This window comes from Microtus ochrogaster, linkage group LG5 (assembly GCF_000317375.1).
Source record: "Microtus ochrogaster isolate Prairie Vole_2 linkage group LG5, MicOch1.0, whole genome shotgun sequence".
Classification (NCBI taxonomy): Eukaryota; Metazoa; Chordata; class Mammalia; order Rodentia; family Cricetidae; genus Microtus; species Microtus ochrogaster.
The window spans coordinates 24280732-24297886 of record NC_022031.1 but is presented as its reverse complement, the minus strand read 5'-3'; the positions used below and the strand labels follow the sequence as shown (position 1 = coordinate 24297886).

At 37.6% G+C, this 17155-nt stretch overlaps 1 protein-coding gene across 1 annotated transcript in view; it reads right to left on the bottom strand.

Moving 5' to 3' along the window:
• Mms22l (MMS22 like, DNA repair protein) overlaps window positions 1–17155 on the bottom strand; it is a 110069-nt gene that overhangs the window by 4074 nt on the left and 88840 nt on the right. The window contains exons 19-22 of the mRNA XM_026786734.1: window positions 15138–15297; window positions 13028–13197; window positions 10301–10512; window positions 1500–1663 (exon numbers count right to left, since the gene is read on the bottom strand). Of these exons, the coding sequence (XP_026642535.1) occupies window positions 1500–1663; window positions 10301–10512; window positions 13028–13197; window positions 15138–15297 (706 nt within the window). The remainder of the gene's footprint in view (window positions 1–1499; window positions 1664–10300; window positions 10513–13027; window positions 13198–15137; window positions 15298–17155) is intronic.

Below are 17155 nucleotides of genomic sequence, written 5' to 3'. Positions count from 1 at the left end.
TGTGTGTGTGTGTAAAATGACCATGTACTTTGAAGCTTACAAAACGGGGGCAAGTCAACCTTCTTGCACTTAAAGTTGATTTATTAAGGTACTATGAAGCTGAGTAACTCAGACCTGAGCAATTATGTGAAAAACTTATGTTCTTAATGGTATAAAACTCCTGTTTGGGGCCCACTAATATATATTATAAGTGTCTTCAAACTGAATAATCATATTTGCTTTAAAGGACCACCTTGACTGTCACAGTGTGTGGAAGCAGAAGCCTCGCATACAGTGCAGGGACTGTTAGTATTGTCAGACATGTGCAAGTGTAACCAGAGTCAGCTTCATACTCCTTCTGTTATCTCAAAAGGAAGCCCTACCCTGTAGCTATCACCTGTTGTTCCGTGGGTAAGGAAGCTTATCTACTTCTGTCTCAGAGGCGTGTTTTCTGAGAGTTTGTGGAATTCAATCTGGATAAAGCTACTCAGAACGGCATATAATTTAAACCGTATGAACGCTACCTTTCAGGATTTTCCATCTAGAGGTGTAGACCTGCTGTTAATAACACAGGGAAGAAAACCATGGCTACATGACAATTGCACCAAGTGAGGAAACCCTGACTGATGCAGTGCAAGGCTCTCGCTGCACTTCTCCATAGCGAGCTTTAACAAGCACAATGCTTCTATTCTAAAGATCCAGGCTTTCTCAAGCCACCACAGGGCATGTCCTCCTGCCAAGCCATAGTACACTAAGGAAATGTAACAAATCACTCTTCCCAGACTCAGACGGAGAGCAGTCGAAAATAGCATAAATTTTTGAGGAACAACAGAACATGCAAAGATAATTTGCATTTTCCACCATCACTTTAGGCACTGCCCTCAGGTTCCTCAGAGTCCACATTATAACACATACACACACACACACACACACCACACACCTCTGCACAAAAACCAGGACCAAGAGGCCAATGGCCTACCAGAGTCAAGCCAGCACTGTGACTCCTGTTCTGCAGTCTGCACAAACTTATTAAAGCATGTTACAGTGGGGACTAGAGAGCGTACTTCAGAGTGAGCACTCAAGGTGACACAGTGGAGATTAAAGGAAAGGGGCTGCTCAAGGAGCCTCCCACACGTGGGTATTCTAGCAGAAAACTAAGGAGAAGAGGTTACACTGACCTCCCACCTCCTGACACTTGACAAGTATCATGTGACATCAGAGTAAATCAGCACAAACATTTTCTTCTTTTAATTAGCCTGACAAAGGAAGTACCCCATACATAAATTACTTTCTTCAAGGAGGGGAGAGGTTGATACAACTCTCCCAAAAAACCTAAACTAAAATGACTGAAGTGTGCCAGTATTGAACACCCCCCCGCCGCCCCCCCACCAGCCATGACTCATACCAAGGGATGGAGAATGACCATGTACCTTTTACAGCTCTGAGTCTAATCCATGTGAAAGAACAGTTGCTCAACTCATACATAAAAAATGCTGAAGATCAAGACTGAGCCAACTAACCTTGGGGTTCATTGACCAACACCAGACATTTTAAGATGCCAGGAAGGAGTAGCTCAAGGTCACAAACACCCAAGCTGGTTTCCTTGAAGAGCTGGAGGGTGAAGGCCAATACAGATGCTAATCGAGGAGGGGGTGAGGACCCTTTGAACTCAAGATAGGATTTCCTGAAAACAAGCAAATTTTATTTTACTTTTCTTCTATTTCAAGTTTCAATTGAGCAGAATCAAATGCCATGCATATTAAAGACACTGGAAAAATTCATTCCCTAGATAAAGTATAGTTTTAAAATAATGTATATTTACTGTGTTAACTTTGTGGAGCATTTTGGTGTGCTATGTGCTCTAAAACCTAGTACAGATTTTAAAATCTTAAGCAATCTCATCTTAAAATGAACTTAACCAAACCTAACTGCTAACTTGTTTTCTCCATTTCCCAGAGACTCATATCCCTTATCAGTTTTACCAGGAATCAACACTTCCTCTAATGTCAAATTTGCATAAACAAATCTCCCCTCAATTTATTTACTTAGAATTTAGGAGGGGTCTTGTGTTTCTAAATAAATAAAAGGACAATCCTAGGAATTAGCTTCCCGTTCCAGCTTTATCTTTCCTTCGCTAGGAAATTTAAAGAACTAATTTAAGATTGAATATCTTCTCTCCAGGCATGATAAACTGTAACATCAAAATTCAACAGAGATTGGAAGGATAACAACCTTTTGACTCATCTTCCCTCTCAACCACTTAGAACTGGTCCTGCTCACCATTCAAAAAATGAATAAGTGTCAAAGTATTGAGTGTCTTTAAAATATTTAGATGATATGAAAATTGGCCCAAAAATACTTAACATCCCCATATGATAGTTTTCATTTTACTGGTCTTGGGATTAACGTAGAACCTTGAACATGGTGAGCAAGCTTCCTGCCACTGCAGTGCATTTCCAGCCCCAGACCCTATCCAATCAAAACTGACATACACATATGTTTCAAATCTACAAAAACAACTAAGGCTTATAAATTCATTCAAGAAACTACATAATCAATCACTCTAGTTCCCCACACACAGTGACTCCCACAAATTTAACATTCTTGCTACAACCATTTTAGGCAGTGTTCTGTTTTGTTCTGTGCAGTGCAGAATTACTAATGCCCCAAATAAACATTAATTTGGTACACACTGAACACCAGGAACAATGTAAAAATAAGCATATATAGAATTAAGTGAAAAAGAACAAACAACAGCCTCATCATCTAGTGGAGAAGTTAGTTGTGTCAATAAAGGGGCAATTTTAATATATGTGACTTTGACAAAGAATCATCACAGAATTGTCAGGGATTCTGAGAAGCCCTAACTCAAACAGATCACATAGTAGAAAGGTGCAGAATGGAGGGAACCATAAGAGCCCAACTCTACTTATTATTGAATATTGAAAACAAAAACTTAGTCACCCTTCTAGTCAGCCGGAATCTAATACATAAAGAATAAAAGCCATCCTTAATTACATATGAAGTAAACCAGAAATCTGAGTATACAGCTAGGATACTAACCAAAGGGCTTAATTTGGGTTTATGATTTAAATTCACCTCCCCATTTGTCATGGAGTTTATAGTAAACAAGGTAATATCTCAAATGTAATAACAGATTACTACAATCTTGCTGGAAATGCAGTTCGAACTAAGCCAAAACTATTCTGAACCTAAAAATTGGGTCAAAAAGACATGTGTTACCCTGTGGTATTAGTCACAGCTTGCATGCAGGACAGTGGGTATGAGTGCTGAGGATGACATTTTAATAAAGAGACTGGCATGGACAAAGCTATAATATAGGGAAGAATAAAGCATCTTGAGAGCAATAACTAAACCAGGGTCAGTGGGGCATATATAGGACAGGGACACCACCAACAGAAAGATGAGTGCAGGAGAAAGGAGTCAGCGAAGGTTTGGGAGCAGGGAAGTGTCAAAACTAATCTGGCAAAACTGGTAGAACGCTTTTAATCCAGGTACTTGGGAGGCATAAACTATGGATCTTTGTGAGCTCCAGGCCAGGCAAGGTGACACTATGAGACCTGTACTAAAAAGAAAAAGAAAAAAGAAGAAAGGGGCAAGAGGGTTTTAGTTTTAGAAGAAAGACTAGATGTAGTGATTACCATGGTGTAATGTGATAAGAGAAATGGGAATGAACAAAAGACAATAAAGTTTCTGGCCCAAGTAACACGACTCTAGGAATGTATGAGAAACAGAATTCTATAATTACATCAGATCATTACAAAGATCAAGTCAAGGCTGGGAAGATGGCTCAGTCAGTAAAACTTGCCTTGTAATCACAAGGACCTGAGTTCAGTTCCCATAAAAAAACCAGGCATGGCTGCTTGAACTTGTAATCTCAGCAATACAGAGAGAGAGAGCCAGACAGACCTCCCGGGTTGATCACCAACACAGCTGCTGGGCAGTCTAACCCAGCAGTACAGGGCATTTCACAAACAAGGTGGTGACAACAAAAGAAAGACCTCAGAGGCTGTCCTCTGGCCCACCCACCCACCTACCCACCAGAGAGAGACAGAGAGACCAAAATGAAGGTATTTCAACACAGAAACTTATAAATACTACATACCAATAATCTAGTCTCATAGAATATCAAAACTTTAACAGACAGTATGATAATTTTAATCACTACATGAAGACAGGGGAAGATAATTTCTATTGCCAAATTTTCTAATGTTATGGCTAAAGGATATAAAGGGTTAGTTAAAAACTAAAACAAGGAAACAAACAAACAAAAAGAATCCTAAGAAATGAAGGTTGGAGAGACGGCTCAGCAGGTAAGAGCACCTGCTGCTGTTGCACAGACACTGAATTTGCCTCTGTGCCCACAGGGCAGCTTTCAAGCATCCAAAACTCCAGTTCCAGGGTTTCTGATGCATTCTTTTAGCTTCTACAGGCACCAGGCATGCACACAGTACAATTCCATACATGCAGGCAAAACTGATACACACAAGTGAAAAATAAATCTTTTTGCATAAAAATGAATTAAAGGTGGAGAGCGAATGTTATTAAACCATCCCCACCCCTACATTATACACGTACCTTCTCTGTATTACACCTGGGCCAAGTTTGATGGCATTGTACCTTTCTCATTACTTCAAGGATAAAAATAAAGAAAACATACCCTAGAATATTCTAAAAATAGAATACTTAAAATATATTTAGAATATTCTGGGATATAGTCTTCAAACATCTTCTCAGTAAAAGTTAACTTTATCCCCCAAACAACTAGTTATCTTATCTAGCAAATATAACAATTCCCTTTGTTGAATGAAAGTCCTCTAAAATAATTCAAAATGATCTGGTTTATGCTTATCTTCCATCCTAGGAAAATCCTCATGTTTCCTTCAGAACAGTCATTTCTAAAGGACCATCAAGCTGTCTACACCAATACCTTCCTTGGGAATCATACATTGCACCAGCAAGTCACTAAGAGTGAAAAAAGATAATCTTATGTTTTGGAAATTGCCAAGAAAACTCCACACATTTGCTGGTGTTCAGTGCTGAGGAGTTGGAAAATATTGTGTAGCAGCAAACTTTCTAACCATGTCCTTTTTATTATTTTTAATACAAAAGAAGATCCTATGACCTGATGTCAACATGTATGAAACACTAAATATCTCAGGTATTCTCTAAACAACAGTATAAAGGAAGCTCTAGTTTATAATAAAGGAAATTCATGACTAAAATATGTATTTGCTGAAATATCCCAAAGTGGAAGATGTCCCACATAATCACCATTGGAGACACCCAAGTGACCGCCATGAAGAATGGAAATGACAGGACTCACACTAGTCTGCTGCTTAGCTGGCTCAGTGACCTGCAAGGTGACTGGAAACGTGGCCCTGAATGCACCCCTACGAGAAACCATCTGAGCCTTGAGTCCATTGGCACCAGGAAGATTGATTACCAGAGACACAGCCCCAACTACATCAATCAGAGAAAAAGATGGCAACACACTTAACACCACAAAGAATAACACAACACCATGAAAAGCCAGTGGTTCTACAACAGCAAGACTTGATCACACCAATATAGATGAAGCAGAAGAAAATGACCTAAAAAATAAATTTAGAAAAATGTTTGACACCCTTATGGAGGAAATAAAAAATTCCCTCAAAGTAGAGGAAAAGACAAACAAAAAATTGGAAGAAATCAACAAATCCTTTAAACGAAGAAAAAGCAATCAAAGAGATGAAAGAAACTATTCAAGACTTGAAAACTAAAATAGAGACAATAAAGAAAACACAAACAGAGGAAATTCTGGAAATGGAAAATATGGGAAAACAATCAGGAATCACAAATGCAACATAACAGCAGAATACAAGAGATGGGAGAGAGATTCTCAAGTGCTGAATATACAAAAGAGGAAATATACTCATCGGTCCAAGAAAATATTAAATCTCACAAAAGCCTAACATAAAATATCTAGAAAATATGGGACACCATGGAAAGATCAAACCTAAGAATAATAGATATAGAAGAAGAATGCTAGCTCAAAGGCACAGAAAATATGTTCAACAAAATCACAGAAGAAAACTTTCCTAACTTGAAGAAAGATATGCTAATGAAGATTCAAGAAGCTTAAAAAACACCAAATAGACAGGACCAATAAAAAAAGTCCCCTTGCCATATAATAAAAACACTAAACATACAGAATAAAGAAAAAATGAATATTAAGAGCTGCAAATGAAAAAGCCCAAGTAACATATAAAGGCAGACCTATCAGAATTACACCTGACTTCTCAACGGAAATGATGAAAGCCTGTTCCTAGTCAAGCGTTCTACAGACATTAAGATACCATGGGTGTCAGCCCAGACTACTATTCCCAGCAAAAATTTCAGTCACCATAGATGGACAAAACAAGACATTCCATAAAAGAATCAGATTTATCCAATACCTAGCAACCAAATCCAGCCATATACAAAGTACTAGAATGAAAACTCCAACCCAAGGAAGTTGGCTACATCAACAAAAACACAAATTGATTATCACAAAGCAGCAAATCCCAAAGGAGAAAAACACACACAATAACATCTGCAAAAACAAAAACTAAAATAACAGGAATGAGCAATCACGGGCCATTAATGTCCCTTAACAAAAATGGACTTGACTCACCTACAAAAGACACAGGCTAACAGATTGGATACAAATCCATCTGAAGAAGAATCCATCTTTCTGCTGCATACAAGAAACACACCCCAACCCTAAAAACACAGTAAAGGGTTGGGAAGAGATTTTCCAATCAAATGGACATAAGAAAAAAGCTGGTGTAGCTATCCTAATATCTAACAAAATAGACTTCAAACTAAAATCAATCAAAAGAGACAAAGAAGGACATTTCATATTAGTCATAGGAAAAAATCAATCAAGAGGAAATCTCAATACTGAATGCCTATGCCCCAAATAAAAGGGCACTCTCATATGTAAAAGAAACAAAACTGAAGCTTAAATTACACATTAAACCCCACACACTAACAGTGGGAAACTTCAACACCCCACTCTCACCACTGGACAGGTCTTCAGGACAGAAAATTAACAGAGAAATAAGGGCATTAACATACGTTATGCCTCAAATGGACTTAACAGACATCTATAAAACAGTCCATCCAAACAAAATAGAATATACCTTCTTCTCAGCACCTCATAGAAACTTCTCAAAAACTTCTACAACTCATAAACACCTTCCATAATGTAGCAGAATACAAGATTAACTCGAAAAATTCAGTAGCCCTCCTTTACACAGATGATAAATGGGCCAAGAAAGAAATCAGAGAAACATCACCCTTCACAGTAGCCACAAATAACATCAAATATCATGGAGTAACTCTAAACAAACAAGTGGAAGACCTGTAATGAAAAGAACTTTAATTCTTTGAAGAAGGAAATTGAAGAAGACACCAGAAAATGGAAAGATCTCCCATGCTCTTGGGTATGTAGGATTAACATAGTAAAAATGGCAATCTTACCAAAAGCAATTTACAGATTCAATGCAATGCCCACCAGAATTCCAGCAAAATTCTTCACAGACCTCAAAAGAACAGTACTCAACTTCATATGGAAAAGCAAAAAACCCAGGAGAGCCAAAACAATCCTGTACAATAAAAAAACTTCTGGAGGCATCACAATCCCTGACTTCAAACTCTACTACAGAGCTACAATGCTGAAAACAGCCTGGTATTGGCCTAAAAACAGACAGGAGGACAAATGGAACCGAATCGAAGACCAGGATATCAATCCACACACCTATGAATACCTGATTTTTGACAAAGCAGCAAAAAACATGAAATGGAAAGAAGATAAGTATTCAACAAATGGTGCCCTGGCATACTTGATATCACATGTAGAAGAATGAAAATAGATCCATATCTATCACCATGCATACAACTCAAGTCCAAATAGATTAAAGATCTCAACATAAAGCCAACTGCACTGAACCTTACAGAAGAGAAAGTGGGTAGTATACTTGAACACATTGGCACAAGAGACTACTTCCTAAATATAATCCCAATAGGACAGACACTGAGAGCAAAAATTAATAAATGAGACCTAAAAAAACAACATGAAACTGAGACACTTCTGTAAAGAAATGGATACTGTCAACAAGACAAAACGGCAGCCTACGAAATGGAAAAAGATCCTCATCAACCCCACATTGGACAGAGGGCTGGTCATCAAAAAAGACACGTAAGGAAATGCTCAACATCCTTAGCCATCAGAGAAATGCAAATCTTTGCATCAGAGAAAGATCAAAAACACTGATGAGAACTATTGCTGGAGATAATGTGGGGTAAAGGGATTGCTTGTGGGAGTACAAACTGGTACAACACCATCGGATATCAGTATGGCAATTTCTCAGAAATTAGAAAACAACCTACCTTAAGATCCAGCAATACTGCTTTTAGTTATTTGCCCAAATGATGTACCACAAGTATATGTACTTAACTATGTTCATAATAGCATTATTTGTCATAGCCAAACCATGGAAACAACATAAATGCCCCTTGACTGAAGAGTGGATAAATGGTGCATTTATATATACAGCGGAGTACTACACAGCAGGAAAAAAAATGACATCTTGAAATTTGCAGGCAAAAAGATGGATCTAGAAGTCATCATATTGAGTGAGGTAACCCAGACCCAGAAAGACAAATATCACATGTACTCATTCATAAGTGGCTTTTAGACATACAGCAAAGGAAAACCAGCCTACAATTCACAATCCCAGAGAACCTAGACAACAATGAGGACCCTAAGAGAGACATACATGGATCTAATCTACATGAGAAGTAAAAAGACAAGATCTCTTGAGTAAATTGGGAGCATGAAGATCATAGGAGAGGCTTGGGGGGGCAGAGGAAGTCAGGGGAATATACACACACACACACACACACACACACTAATAAAAACAATTAAAAGGACTATGTACTTGCTACTACAGAAACAGTTTAGGTATTAATGCTTATTATGATTTATATTAATCCTGTGTGACAAACTGGACCTACCAACAAGTGACAAAGTGTTTCCCAAAAGCTTATGTCCTTAACTGGTAATGCTGTCATACGGACTCAGAAATATTAGAAGTGGGTCTAGTTAGGAGAAGTAGGTCATTTGGGGTGCGCACTTCAGGGGCTGTGTTTTGTTCCCTCACCCTGTTCCTGTTGCCCTCTGCTTCCCAGAGGGAAGTGAGTGAGCTTGTTTTGTCATTGTTTTCCTCCTCTGCACAGACAGACCTAAAAGCAGTGAAGCCAACAATGATCTAAAGCCAGGGGCCCAAATAAACCTTTCCCCCTTTAAATTGTTTTTCTCAGGTGTCTTGTCAAAACAATGAAAAACTGACTAATAAACACGTGAAAACAAAAAAAAAACCTGAGATAATTAGTAAGTTAATAACATACTTCATATTCTTCATCAACATTCATATTTTCAGTTAGCTCTCATAGAGTAATTGTTACAAACTATATTGTACAAAATACAATTTCTATTGTGATGAAAACAATAGAAATGCATCTTTTTTAAAAAGTAACTTTTTAAAAATTTTTTTATTTCATGTGCACTGGTGTTTTGCCTGCATGTGTTTCTGTGTGAGGGTGTCAGATCCCTGGTACTGGAGTTGCAGACAGTTGTGAGCTGCCATGTGGATGCAGGCAACTGAACCGGGGCCCTCTTGAAGGAGCAGTCAGTGCTCCTAACCACTCTACCATCTCTCCAGCTCATAAAAATGTATGTTTAGGGAGGTATAGAAGGAAAGTAACAGTTACATAGTTAAACTAACACAATTTTAAAAGCAAATATAATATTAACAAATTATTATTTTTTTAATCTATAAGCACACAGGAGCTATCAAAAACATTCTGGTGGATTCTTCATTGAGAGCTGTCACAATATCAGCAGTGGCTTTCCTATCATTTATTCCATAAAATGATAATTTATTTTCACATAAAGACTTTATATAAGTGCTATGTGGGCTTTATTTCTAGAGGGGTAAGATAACAAAACTAGGAAAAGAGAGAGATGTCTCTTCTATTACAAAAATGAGCAAGCAGTTATAGCTGTGCTGTGGAACATTACTAGATGTTAAGGAACAAACTTTTAAATATATCTCTTCTTCCTGATGCAACAAATTCTTAATGTTTCATGGAAAAAAAGTTTTTTATAAGCTACCACAATGCTGAGGGATATTAACATTTCTGAGATAGTATGAATTATTTTTGGATGCGATTAATAACTTCTACATACACCTCTTTGTAATAACTGTATTACCTTACAGCATGGACAATGTGCTTTCTTAGGGGCGTCATCATTGGAAGAGAGGCTGGACTTTTCAGTGCCAAAAGAACAGGATGCTGTCCAAGATCTGAAACACACGGTGAGGTGGGGAGAAACCTTCCAATATACTGCTCAATGACATTCCTTAGCAACTGATTCAAGTAGGCATTTTGATTTTGAGACTGACAGCACACAATACATATGCCCTATAGAAGGGAAAATAAGCAAAAAGAGAAATGTCAAAAGGCGAAGTTTCAAATAGTGTTTAAACTTACTAATATGTTCTCCAGCATTAGTATTCATGGCAGAGTTTGTACCTTCTTATTAAATAGGACTTCAGGTATCATGAATAAGTAAGGCAAACATGGCCTTTCTAGAGTTGAGTTGGGATAGTATATATGGTAGTGAAATATAACATAATCTAACATATGTTGTAGAGGCATGACCAGAGGAAATGAAGGTAAGCCTTCAGGAAGAGAAAGGGAATATTCTTCCTCTGGTCCTCCTGCACACAACACTTGACTACCATGATCATAATTACATACCCATGTCATTTCTAAGTTATAAAATACATGTGCCAACAGTATTTTTCAAAGGATTTAAACCAAAGCTCAGTTTATCAGGAAGTAAAAGATAAAAGAGTAAAAGCCTGCCCCCTCAGAGCGTGGACTGCTAATCCACAGAGGCACAGCTAGATAGGGGAGGTATCATTCAGTCATTTTGCCTAAGAACATAATATTTACCCTGAAAATTTGCCATGCAAAGAAATAAGATAATTTTTTAACAACTCATAATAAAAGAAAGATGCTGATACTTAGACCAAGAATAAGCACCTCCCTAGAAGTTTTTCTATGTGCTACCGTGCCAAGTGCTTTAGTCATTTCATTTCAATTTTTAGAACAGAAGAATTAATATCATATTTCCATTTTACAGTCAAGGAAACTGAGGTTCAAAGAAATTAAGAACTTAAGAGAAGTCACAAGAACTCATTATAGTATCTTGCTGCATGTATCTTGATATAATCCCTTCCATATGTATGCAAGTTAGCAAGATACTCTCATAACAATATTTAATACTTACAAATGATTAAATCCATTCCCTCAGAAGAAGAAACAATTTTCTGCATGTTTATTAGGACTCCATTGTAGCCATAACTGGATGTTTATCTACTAAAAACTCTAGGAGTTCATTTGTAGTGAAAAATAGTATAGAGCCACTGAAATACAGGCAAGAACATAGTTAAAATGAACAATGGTGGAGCCCGCCTGCTCAGTCTTGAGTGCTTTTTTTATTTTTTGGAAAAAGCAGAGCGAGAAGTTGGTGGCAGACAGAATCCACAGATCCAAAGACAACAGAGCACCTTTAAAAATTAAAGATGCAGCTTCCCGTCAGTTCTGCCAAATGGATAATTCAAGAAAAACCTCACTTTATTTCTTAAGCAACATCTACTTACAAGTAAACTAGTTCTAAGAAGACCACACAGAACAAATATCCAGACTTTCCTGCACTCCCAGCGCCATCCCATATATTTGTTCTCCCATGCACCTGAGTTTGATGGCACACTCAGCTTTGACATACACACCAACATGAACATATAATTAGAGTCACCTTAAAATTTCTTAGAAATCTCAAAACTTTGCTTTTAAAAAAATCCACCATGGGAGACTATGCTAACTTATCAAAATCTGCTCCTCTCTGCCTCTCCTTTTTTTAGAGAATCTCAAATTTATAAAGGCCTAACTTTCAGTATCACACACTAATGAAAGAGACCAGTACTTCAGACTGCCCACGGGATATCATTATTTACACATTTACACATTCCAAATCACTTCAAACTAAAGCTATTAAAGCCAGCTTTTTCTATATATATTCCTGGCTGGCCAGGAACTCCTCTATCAGCCTCCCAAATCCTGGCACTACAGGTCTGTGTCACCACGGCTGTTTCAGTACCAGCAGCACTTTCCAGCCACTATCAGTCTTGTCTAATGCATCCACTTCTGTTTCTCTCCCACATTTAGTAATGTATTTTTAATCAGAGTTCATCAACGTTTCTGACATCTGCACAGGCTCTAATCTCACTGCTTAGTTTAAACCTTCTAGTAACGTGTGGAGTATTTCAATGAACTAGTCACTGCCTCATAGGTCTTAAATCTAACTCCCACACCAAGATCATTTTCGCAAATACAAGCACAACTCACACTTGTTTGCTCACAACCAACATTGTGCATGCATGAGATGGAGTCCAAATTTTTGGCAAGGAATATAAAACCCTCCATCACATGTCTCTTCCTATGTGAATTTCCAGCCGCAGAAGAATGATTTGTATTTCCCAGGTGTGCTAGATTTTTCCTTAAAGCTCTTGACCTTGTCTAGGTTACTCTGACAGGAATGGCCCTCTGACTCCTAGGCATTCTGCCTTCACACCCAGAGTTCTTTGTGCTGCTTTTCTGTCCTTTTCACCCCAGTTTGGCTCTCACAGAACTAAGGTCTCCAAGGAAAATACTGAGTGAGCTTCTGAAACCTTTTGAACTCCTTGCCTTCATTCCCAACTCGAGCTTCTTGAACATTTGCCTCTCTCCCCTTTGTTTCCAAAGCCAAACACAAAAGGCATTCAAAACATTTTCAATGGATGTGCTATATGCAAATAGTACTTTTGAGATCACAATTTCTCCAATCTGTACTTTGAAGCATGCTTTGAGGCAGTTCATACACTGGGTATACCTGGAGATACAGAGGAAGACTCTTCTGAATTGCAGTCAGCATTGGCGCAGGCAACTCCTTCTCCTGCTGTAAAACCGTGTGCGGCAGCAGCAAACAATCTATGATCCGAAACAGTAGCTTCTGTGCTTTCGAGGTGACAAAGATTTGTGCCCACGACTTAACAAGAATTCCTAATAAAAAAAAGAAAAGTAGCTTTGGTTACAATTATCTCCTAATCAGAACATTTTTGCTACTCTATGTAAAAAATGTACTTTATTATAGCAACAAGTCAAAATAGACAGCAGGAAGAAACATATGCCGAGTGAAAAGACATTAAGGCACTCATTTAATTCTTCACTAAAGAGTACAAATGAAATGCAATGGCACGGCAAAGACAAAGTCTCCTTGGGATGTAGCAAAAGTAGGAACTATAGGGATGAGCCCTGAAGGGTCATCGGTAGACTATCAACCAGGGAAAAGGGGGAAGAATGCACAGAAACAGCGATGGTGAGATGCAGGCAATGTGAAAAGAAAACTATGAGATACAAAGAATGGGAAATCTAAATGAAACCAAGACCAAGTTTCTCCTATCTGCCCCAACCTCAGAAAAACAACGTGAGGAAAGTATCAATTCCTCTTTGTCAGAAATCACTCATCTATTAGGATCTCACTCTTCCTAACCTGGAGTGCAGTTTTACTGACTTCCACTAGCAGTCTTATAAAACCACACACACACACCCCAGAGGTGCCCTGAGCTCGGAAACGGTAATTTATCGGCCCCTTCCTATGGCTATGATATCCTAATCCTAACACAGGCTCAAACTCTTAAGGAGTTATATTTGCTCTTTCTCCATTCTGTTTTAAGTCTTTTATGTAACCAGCAAGTTACTTGTTCTAATTTCTAATGGAAAAATGAGTAAATTTATTAGCTATGTAATCCATTCTTACCCTTTGAGACCTAGGCAAATGGAGAGAATCTGGCTCTACCTGTATGGAGAAGGGGGGGAAGGGGAGGGGAGGGGAGGGGAGGGGAGAGAGCGCACTCAGTGCAAAACAACAAAGAAAGCCCTCAATTTTTCATGAGCAAAAATTTGCCCCAAATGCACATATTATCAGTTCATAAGGGATTCTGTGATTCTTGATACAGTTATCATGTACGTTGTAATCATCCATTTACTTTGGGAAAAGCTAAATCTGAAAATGACAAGCAACTTTCTTAGAGACTAGTAAGTCATAAGCTTGACTTGCTAAAATAATCATATAGATATTACTGCTGAATCGGTAATAAATCACCACCTTTTTTTCTAAAATTATATAATCTGAATTGCAAGTAATGCTTTCAGTACCTTCTACATTATCCACATTTCCACAGCTTCACAGTCTCCTTTATCTTTCACAACAAAGATAAAAGGTTTCAGACAGCCCAAATAAGGTTTATTCATACGTCCTCAAGATTAAAGGGAATAGATACAAGGTTTGGGCCATAGAGAAATAAAGAAAATTCAAAACTTAAATTCTATATAAAACTTCTGAGGGAATATTTCTCATTTCCTTTTATTCTGTTCCTATTTTTGGTTAGCAACATGGTTTAGTCAACAAAGATATTCAAATTACTAACTTCCTAAAGAAATGTGAACCCCATCGTTATAGAACAAGCACAAGAAGATTTCTTTTGAAAAAGAAACCAGTTTGTGAAGAGTAAGATTTGGAGCATCAATGTCATTGGTATTATACTAAGTATCTCTCGGGACCTCCTTCTCCATGCATAGGAGACTACAAACAATGAAAGGGAGTGACGGCTTTCTGGTGTTTCATCTTCTACCTAAATGTAGGTAAACATTAATACAAGGTTCATTTTAGAGGTTTGGGTTTTATAATTTGTCTGAAATTATCAGCAGCAGTTAGTGTGGAAATATCTTCTGTTATTATCATAATATTTAATATCAATAAGAGAACAACAAATAATGAGGGACAGCTTAAACTATCTTAAGCAAACCACTGTATTTCATTCATACTATCTTACACCTCCACAAAGAGTTAAGTGATTTGTCTTATGTATCTTTTTCCATTTGGGTCCTAATGGATAGAGTTAAGGAAATGTTTCTAGCAAAAACATGTCAGAAATACATACCCATAATTCCATAAGTCAGCTGCAACCCTGCACTGGAAATTTTTTTTCCCAAATAAGGCTTTATGTATTTTAATACTTCACCAAGGTATTCTAAGGACTTTGTGACCATGGCAGATTTATCAGAAAATGTCTGGAGACTCCCATAAGTCTTACCAACAGCCTATAAATAAAGGAAAAGATGATATAAGTTTCCAAGTCTTATACAATACAAACCTTGAAAACTAACTTCTTCCTTTTTCCTCACTATATACCTATCTCATACATCAGCCTTCATCCTAGATTTCCAAAAAAGATCCACAGCAAGTAAAACTTTAGTGAAGAGTTATGTCTTGCCTTTTATAATTAAAGGTCAAAGGAAGATCTTTTTAAAAAAATAAATTCCTTAGTAATTATTTACAGAACATCTGATTCGGCAAAATCATTAGTAAGGAGAAACATCTAACTGTTATACAAGAAGCCAGTAATCAAATAAAGCTTTCTACACAGACTGGCTCATAATTCACGACTGGAAATCTCCAGATTCCTACAGGAAAGAGTTGCAAGCAGCATTACCAAATTCTTACAAGTAAAAACTCTTAACTAAGCTCTATTATGTGAACTGATGTGCTTCACAGTTTACAACTTAAAGAATATTCTTCAGGAGCCATCGACTAGGTAGCTTAATGTTCTTCATGGAGGAGATGGAAAATGTGGATGAGAGGCTAAAGATGGGTCAACCGAGAGGTGGTCAACAGAAACGTGAGGAGGGATATTAGGAAAAGAAAGAAAAAGAGATAATAAACACAACAACCTCAGAGGAAGGGCAGGGCAAGCAGGCTATATGAAGCTATAAAAGACAAAAGAGGTAACTATAGAGATGGGTTAGATAGCTTGAGAAAGTCTTAAACCACTCTGGAACTCACAAAGGCTTTCAGTGGCTTACGTGACAACCATAAATGGCAGCAGTGTGACCCTTCTATGAGGGCAAAGCACATAGGTGTAAGCCAACAGTGGAAGAGCACAGCTGCCGAGAGCACTGTTAGAGCAGTGACAAAACTCCAAGAGGTCTGATTAAGTTGAGTAAGAGAGGAAGCACAGCCTTGAGGGGCTAAATGGAAGTAAGTCACACGGCATGAAGAAAAGGTAAGAAATTCAGTGAAGTGGGCAAATGAGAAGAGATATCTTATTAAACCTTTTTTATTTAGCTTTCTGTCCTTTAACCATTTCATTCTTCAGAAGGTCGCCAATTTTTGACCACAGTTCCCTTGAACACATGCTAAGCATAAGTGCCTTGAAAAACTTTTCTTGCTTAGATCATTGATACTCACTAATTGGAGTATACTAATTGGAGAAAGTATACTTTCTCAAGGAGAAAAAAGGAGCTAGTAGGAGACTAGTGGGAGCACCATTATTGAAGAATCTAAACTCACAAATATACATAGCTAGAAAAATATCTTGAATGATGTTTCAAATAACTCGGAAGCTTTCTTTGCTAGTATGCCAAAATTTTCCAGTGATGTTTCTTAAAGGACAGTAGTAACTAAATTGGAGACTTTCATTGACTCTAAAGCCACATTAATAAAATGTTCAGTAAATTTGAATGAAACTTTTACATGTCAATGCTTGCTAAAATGCACTTGGAAATTTGAGAAAGTTAATGAGTGATATTGCTTCCCAATATTGACATTTCTATACTAAAAGAACACACACACACACACTCACACATAACCCAGGGGAAAAAAAAACGATACACATTGACACTGTACCTTTCCTAGAGAAGTCTCTAAATATCAGGAAGCTCTCAGCTCATGAACCTTCATGCAAATTTCCTAAATTCTAATTTTTTTGAAAAGTTGAACTCCATTATTAGCAACAGATACTGTCAGTTGTTTTCTTTGAAGTGATGGGCTTACTTACTTCATTTCTGAAAAAAAGAAATGTCTGCCAAATGCCCAAGTCTGAATAATCACATTTTTGTCAGATTTCTTTCTAGATAAAAGCAGTCAATTCAGCTTGCAACTCAAGTGCTCACAGGCTCT